Raw genomic sequence first — 8,500 nt, 5'->3', positions numbered from 1 at the left:
AATAATTTTTTTTAAATGGCGGGCACTTGGGATGCATTGTCCCATTGGCCTTTAGTGCCAGAACTGCTACTCTCTTCTCGTTACCCAGTGGGCACCTGTGGCGAAGCCACGGCTGTGGAGCAGCGTCGCCCACGTCACACAACCACAAACCCGTTTACAGGGCTGGTCACATTCACACAAAGAGGAAAGGACATAGAACACAGAGAGAGAAAGAAACATCCATGCCCTGAGCAGGATTCGAACCCGTGGCCAATGTCTCCGCAGTCAGACACGCTAAGCACTCAGCTACCTGGTCGACAGAAAATATGTCATGCACATTTGCATGACAGATATACAAGATATTACTTTTAACTACTATATATTGTTGTAAAAATATGGCAATATTAATGAATGATTAATTAAAAAATTATTTGCCTATAACGCAGTATAATTTATAGTGAGTTTTTATAAAAGCAGATTTGTTGCAACAGTAGGATTCACTTCTGAGAATTTCCTGTATAGCGCGATTTCCTTTCTCAAGTCTAATTTATAAGTTACTCTCATTAAGTTTTTTAAATTGAAGCAAATAATTCCACAAGCAAATGATGTTACTGTATCATTAAGCCCATGACTCATCTATATAAAAATTGATGACCGTGATACACTCGATACTCGACTCGATCGACCGTTTTACACTCGATACTCGACTTGATCGACCGTGATACATCTTATACACCCGATATCTTACGTTGGTTGGTGATGCGTCGAATTTCGTTTCGTATTCCTTAACTAACTAAATTTAATTTTATTAATTAAATTATTTCTTTCAAATCCTAACTGGTATTTATTAAAATTATAATTAATGCAGAATTGGTGACCTAAAACGCGAATGCGTAACACATGCTTATTGTCCAATCTTGTCTCACGTTTACTCTTGGATATGTATTACCAAAATTTTTTTTGTAGGTCTATTTTTTGATTTTTTTTTCTAGGAGTATATCGTAGAATTTTTTTCTAAATCTAATGTGGTTTTATTTTTTTCATTGTTATTCAATGCTATTTTTTTCATAATTAAGCATGACAGAATTTGATGTATGAATGTTCACGTGTATCTTGCTTGTTGCTATTATAATCGTTGAATAAATTCGCTAATTATTTAATAAATTAGTTTTGGTTTTTCACCATGTCTAATGAAACTGTCGATGAAAATCAGGTCTCTCAACGTGAAAGTCAAACCCCTCCATTGCAGGAATCAAGTTCTGCCTTTTGGTTTTTCAGATTAGAAGCGCAATTCAATTTAGCGAAAATGTTGCTGGCGACGACACAAAATTCAATTATATTCTTGCAACCATTGACTCCGATGTCCTAAACTCAATACTCAGTTAGTGATATTATCTTGTAACCACCAAATATCGATAAATACGAAGCTCTTAAAAACGATTAATCGAATTGCACCCCAAGAGAGAAAAATTAAAAATCAGAGCATTCTTAACTTGAATTAGGCTACCAACGTTCGAGAGGATTAACAGGCGATAAGATCTTCTGCTCCTCTTTTAAAACCTTTGACTCGTTGCGAGACCCTCTTACAATGTCCAAACAATATTGGCAGCTCTCACCAATGACCATTTGGATCAGCTAGCTAAAGTAGCTGAAAAAATAAATGATCTTTAACACTGCTCATTAGCTTGTTAAAACTGTGGTCGTTGACAAAATATCTTCGCTCGAAATTCAAGTTGCTCAACTAACTAAGCAGTAAATGAACTTTCGTTTTACGTAAGACAGTCTTGGAATGCGAACAGGTAACTAAGTCAATCTCGCGACCGTAAAAACTCCAGGACGAGCCGAAAATACGAAGAACCACCCAAAAATGGATATTGTTTTTATCATACAAATTTCGGAAATTGTACAAAATGAAATTTGCCATGCAAAGACTCGGAAAATTAGAGAATCGATCCGATATCGGCCATATCGATCGCCACATTTATCATATCTTATTGGCCAATAAAAAAACAATCTCAATTTTCCTATGGATGGTGTTTTCAATAGAAATGTAAACAATAACAATCTCGGCACATACTCTAGTTCCGGTTAAAAAGTTTGCAGCTGCTTACTACATGTTATTCTGATAGGCGATGTTTTCAAACGGATAATTTTGTTTTCAATAAAAGAAATAAATTAGATAATTTCTGAGCTCAAATCTGCCGTATTTCATAAGATATTAATGTTAGTATGTAATTCTGGGGAGTTTGGAGTGAAGATTTGTTTTAGTTATTTTGTTATTTATTATTAAAAAAGGTGACATGGTTGCTAGATTTTGAATAANATTAAAAATTAGAGCTTTCTTGGCTTGAATTAGGCTACCAACGCCCGAAAGGATTAACAGGCGATAACATCTCCTGCTCTTCTTTTAAAACCTTTGACTCGTTGCGAGATCCTCTTACAATGTCCAAACAATATTGGTAGCTCTCATCAATGACGATTTGGATCAGCTAGCTATAGAGTCGCTGAAAAAATAAATGATCTTAATACTGCTCATCAGCTTGTTAAAACTGTGGTCGTTGACAAAATATCTTCGCTCGAAATTCGAGTTGCGCAAAAGCAGTAAATGAACTTTCGTTTTACGTAAGACAATCTCGGAATGCGAACAGGGAACTAAGTCCATCTCGCGACAGTAAAAACTCCAGGACGAGCCGAAAATACGAAGAACCCAAAAATGGATATTGTTTTTATCATACAAATTTCGGAAATTGCACAAAATGAAATGCAACGACTCGGGAAATTAGAGAATCGATCTGATATCGGCCATATCGATCGCCACATTTATCGTATCTTATTGGCCAATAAAAAAACAATCTCAATTTTCCTATTGATACAGGTGTTGATTTTTGTCAGTCCTGCCAAAACGTTACGCATCTAAGGCTAAATTTTCTAATAATTTTGTCTTAATTTCAGCAAATGGTACTAAAATTTAAACTTACGGAACTAAACCTCTAATTATTGATTTTAACCGTTATTGCTTTGTTGTGGCCAATGTTGAACAACCAATTATTGGTGTTGATTTTTTAAAGTCTTCCGATTTATTGGTTGATGTAAAAAAAAAAAAAACATATATGATTAATCAATAATCAAACTAAGCGAACGTCACGTGAAAAAATTTCAAATATTAATTTCCCCAGTAGTTTAATAAATCATCTTACGGATTTGACATTTGATAAGGTACCGTGGCATGCTTTTCCGAACTTACAAACCCATCGTACTCTAATTTTAAGCCAACTCGTTGTTTATCATTTTAAAGAAAAAACTGGACCACCAGTAAATCTAGAAATCTCATTCTAAAAATCTAAACGTTTATCTACCAAAATCATAAAGACTAGAGAGGAATTCGGATATTTGTTTTCTCACAGAGTCATAAAATCGTTCAAAAGTCCCTGAGTTTGCCCGTTTCATGAAGTTAAAAAAATCAAATGGTAATTGCCACAATTGCGGAAACTATTGAAAACTTAATCCCATCACAGTTTCTGACCGGTATCCTGTTCCGAATATGTAGGACTGCACACAATTGTTTCCCGTAAACACCATTTTCTCAATTAGTGACCTCACCTGAGCGTATCACCAAATTGCCTCGAATACCGAGGATATACTCAAAACTGCAGTTACCAGGTTCCTTACAGTTTCGAATAGGTTTTTATGCCTCTCGGTTTACAAGACACGAGTCAAACCTTCCTAAGATTCATGCATAAAGTCTTAGAAAATTTTGACTTTTGCATGCCGTACTTCACTTCGACGATGTGTTCGTTGCTTCGACTCATGAAGACGAGTATATCCAGCATCTGTCGGAAATATTTACTCATTTCTCTCAGTACTGCCTTAAACTTAATCTATCAGAGTGTGTTGGGCATAACATATGTTAACTTTTTCGGTTGTCTGATTTCTGCAGATAGTGTTCAACCTTTACCTCATTTTCAAGTACGAGCTATTTTATTTTATTATCGTCGTTGAACAGCCGACCTAATTTTGTTATATTTTCAGAAAACAGAGGAACTCCTGGACCAAGGGGATGGAGGAAATTTGCCCTCCTGGAGGACTTTTGGAAGGAACTAACTCGTATTTGCGTTACATGGAGAGGAAAACCACAAAAACCTCCCACGGTTAGCCAGATGACAAGGGACTGTAACTCCTGGTCCGTCTACCACTGAGGATATTTTACGTTAGCACTGTGGTCGATTCGAGCTGGGTGCGGAATTCCAATCGACCAGCCATTGCAGGGATTCGAATCCCTGTCACCTCATTTCGAGACGAGTGCTCTATCTCCTAAACCACCACAGGTCAGTAGGAGATTATAGTGGATTTTCCAAAACCTGATACTATTGCTCAACTTAACCGTTTTTTAGCAAAGATAAATTTTTATTGCCATTTTCTGTGAAACGCCGCAGCCACACATGCTCTTTTAACCGAATTTTTAAACCACTCAAAAAAAAAAAAAACAATGAACAGTCAGTAACGTGATCAGATGGAATTTCGATATTTGAAAAATGTAAACAAGAATTAGACAATTCTGCTATCCTTAATTACCAAACACCAACTTTATTTAATGATAAACGCCTCCGATATTTCTATTGGCTCTGTTTTACAAACAGATGTTCATGGAGGACCAAATTCCCTCGGTTTTTTTCTCACCCGGAAACTCTCGTTAAATGACAAAAATATGTAACACATACGATAGCGAATTACTAGCAATTTATTATCAATCAGGCATAATCTCGAAGCTCAAAGCTTTCTAATTTTTACTCATCATCGTCTCCTAATTTACGCATTTAAAAAGAAATCAGACTCGTGCTCACGACACCAACTTCGACATCTAGATTTTATAGCTCACGTCATTGATATACGGCCGATTTGAAATTTTCTTTTCCAACTGCTTTTAAAGGCCCGCTCTTCTGCTTAGCATTTTCTTAAATAATAATAATAAATTTGATTCTTATCTTCTTGCATTAAAATTGCGACCAACAACTAAGAAGAAAATCTCCAAAAAAGAGAGCGAGAAGTTAAACGCCGCTCAATTTAAAATCAGCAGCCGGTTCTGAGAACGTAGTAACACACGCTTTTACACGTAAGCTCCATTGATCTCCCTCCACTAGATTTCCCAGGCATGCCTTTAAGAAATAATGATGAGTTATAAAGACTACTCAGCAAAAGTAGAGATTCCAATATAACCCTACAGCTGCAGCCAATGAAGCTGGATAGCCTACATCTAATGTATTGTGACAATAGCCACTACAGAGTTCGCCCTTATGTACCAAAAGACTTTCTAAAAAGGATTTTCCCATCCCTTCACAATTTTACACACCCTGGTGTTCGTGCAGCTAAGCAACTCGTCTTAGGGGCCGTTCAAAAAGTACGTACACAAAAATGGAGAAATTTCAAACCCCTCCCCCCCCTTCGTACATTACCGTACATAAGGTCTTACTCCCCCCCCCCTTAGAGTACGTACATTTTATTAGTCTACCCCCCTTTTTCATAAAAATTAAAATAATTATGTTTTAAATAAAATTAAATATTTACTTAAGGAGTGTGTAGGATAAAGTCAAATTTAAATTTGGTGTATGTTTATAAAGTACGTACTTTGTATAATACCTCCCCCCCTCCCCATCGTACAAAACCGTACATAATAGCAAATCCCCTCCCCCCCCTTCGGAATGTACGTACTTTTTGAACGGCCCCTTATCACCTTTCATATGGACATCTATAGCCAAAGATGTTGTGGAATGGACTAGCTCATGTAATAGTTGTCAGAGTCAACCGCTACATCTACTCTCCTCTGCAATCCTTCCAACTGCCATCTCAATGGTTCGACTATATGATTATAAAACTTGTTGGAGTAAATCAGCATATTCTCCAGAAATAATTACAAGATCTGGTCGGAGAGTTCCCTTTAATCCTAGTATTTGTAGAAGGGGGAGTACTATGGCGGATGAGCCTAGCCCTTCGAAAATAACTTCAACTTATAACTGTCTAAAAGTTATAGTTGGACAAGACGAATCATCAAAGTGATTCGGTAATGAAATTGATAAAAATGATTTCGTCTTTTATAAAATTAACTTTAAATTTTTTTTAACATTTTTTCGGCAGATTTTATATGCCTCAATATCATTTTATTCTCTTCTAAAAAAAACTTACATAATTATTCCTCGCATTTGACTTTTTGTTGAAGGGATGATTCAAAATTATCTTTTTAACTTTGATACGAATATAGTTCAAAAAAAGTTAAGATCAGACCCTGCTTGGTGCGTTCACCAACCCCTGAATTGGGTTTGTAATTTCTAATGAATAGCTTTTTTAATACTAACATATTTAGTCTAACTTCCTATGAATAGTGGTACATTTTTATACTCATGTTGTGAAACCTTGGATTCATAAACTTTTTGGTGGGCCGTAAAAATCTTGTCACTTTAGTACCTGTGTAAGCACATTATTTTCATATAATCCCAATTAGTTAAGCATCCCTAGCTCCAATAACAGCTTAACAAGCACCGATCACAGTGGTGACGTAATATATAGTCAGTGGCAGACGGATTTTAGGATTAGAGTCCCTTTGCTGTCGGGCTAACCACGGAAGATTTTCCTCTCCATGTAATGCGAATGTGGGTTAGTTCGCCACTAAAGCTAGTTTGATCCAGGAGCTCCCTTATTTTGTGTTGTGCTCAAAATTACTAAGCTACAGAGTTACATTTTGATAATAGTCAAAAACCACTACCTATTTTGTAAAAAAAAAAAAAAATAATAGCATTAGAAAAATAAAATGAACACTAGAATACATGGGTGTTGCTGAAGAGCTAAAGTTGCTGAGAATCATTTAGAAAAAAATGTATCTTTTTTTTTTCTTCTCAGAAGAAGGTGTGGTTTTTCCAATCTATTAGTATACAAATTATCGTTACTCTTTCTATCGTAAACAACCAATGTTCCTCTTTTTTTAGCCGCTCCCAACTCTCAAAAATAATAAATTCTAAGAAGGGAGCTGATCGACAGACTGTAGGCTCTGCATTAATTTAGATAACGGTAGAGATTTTATTGCTATTTTCTGTTTCAATTGATTTGCTTTTTCTTTTTTCTGAAAGCGCTGGTTTTTTTAAAAGGATGATTCGTATTTTTCGTCTTCAATTCTTCTAATACTAATTTTTTTTTGTTCCTATACGATACTTTTGATAGTTCTAATATCACATTTTATATTTAAAAATATTTAGGCTTCTACTCTTAGCATATCTGTAATAGTTTTGTGACGAAGCAATTAATATTTTTTTTAAATTTTTATCAAAAATGGTACATAAGACTAATTAAAACGAAATATTCGGATCAAATGACTCAGATTATTGATTCGAATCATGTGATTGCGATTAGTGATTCAAGTCAAGGGATTCAGAACAGTCATTCGGATCAAACGATTCAGATCAGTGATGCGAATCAAATGATTTGGATAAATGATTCGAATCAAATGACGTTGTTGGCGTATGCCTGTTTAGGCAGAGGGGGTACGATTGTTCTTGTTTTCCAGTGGCGCCATCTATGGACAAGAATTCGACTTCTGCCACACCATACGTCGCGTCGCACCCGTTTATAGGGCGGATCTATTCATCCACAGATCGTAATTTTGACCTGAATCAGAGAACGATCGATCTCCAATCCAGTACCCCCAGAAGTTTTGATTTGTTATGGGAACATGGAGGACTTTTGCGACTCGACAGATTTAACAAGCATTAGTCACTTAATTACACGGGAAGTCTTCGGTCGGCGGGGTTCGAATCCACGAACTCTCGGACATGTGCCCAGCGCCCTACCGATCAGGCTATCCCGGCCTATCAAATAACTTGGATCAATGATTTAAATCAAGTGATTCAATCATGTGGTTCGGATCATTGTTTGAATAAAGTGATTCGAATCAAGTAAAATCAGATCAGTGATTCGAATTATACGATTCGAATCAAGTGATTCAAATCATGAGATTGTTAAGAAATGATTCAGATCACTGATTCGAAACATGCGATTCGGATCTGATTCGAATCGGATCTATGATCGATAAAGACACTGAATCGGAGCGTTGATTCGAATCAAGTGATTTGAATTATTGATATTTATGACGTGATTCAGATCACTATTCAAATCAAATGATTCATATCAGATTTGAAACACGCAATCTGGATCAGTAATCGAATCAAGAGCTTCAAATCGGTGAATCAAATGCGATTCGGATCATTGATTTGAATCGCTTCTGGCTTTTAGGCCAATGTTCGACACGATTCTCCTGTAAACATTGTCCTTTATAAATCCCCAAAGAAAAAAGTCCAGCGGCACTATATCAGGTGATCTGGGTGGCCAAGGAATTGAACCTCCTCGCCCAATCCATCTTCCTGGAAAATGGTCATTCAAAGAACTACGAACGATGAGGTGGTGCACCATCTTGTTGCAAAAAGACATGTGGCTGAAGCTCTTCTAGTTGTGGAAATACGAAGTTATCTCATAATTTTGA

General features: G+C 36.2%; 1 protein-coding gene across 1 annotated transcript in view; it reads right to left on the bottom strand.

The window, feature by feature from the left end:
- The window catches only part of LOC107450593 (very long chain fatty acid elongase 7), a 35,406-nt gene extending 31,576 nt beyond the window's left edge, over positions 1 to 3,830 (bottom strand). Inside the window, exon 1 of the mRNA XM_043039378.2 lies at positions 3,754 to 3,830. Coding sequence (XP_042895312.2) covers positions 3,754 to 3,830 — 77 coding nt within the window. The remainder of the gene's footprint in view (positions 1 to 3,753) is intronic.
- Between the last annotated feature and the right edge of the window lie 4,670 nt (positions 3,831 to 8,500).

This window comes from Parasteatoda tepidariorum, chromosome 7, assembly GCF_043381705.1.
Source record: "Parasteatoda tepidariorum isolate YZ-2023 chromosome 7, CAS_Ptep_4.0, whole genome shotgun sequence".
Classification (NCBI taxonomy): domain Eukaryota; kingdom Metazoa; phylum Arthropoda; class Arachnida; order Araneae; family Theridiidae; genus Parasteatoda; species Parasteatoda tepidariorum.
This window is presented reverse-complemented; position numbering and strand designations above follow the sequence as displayed.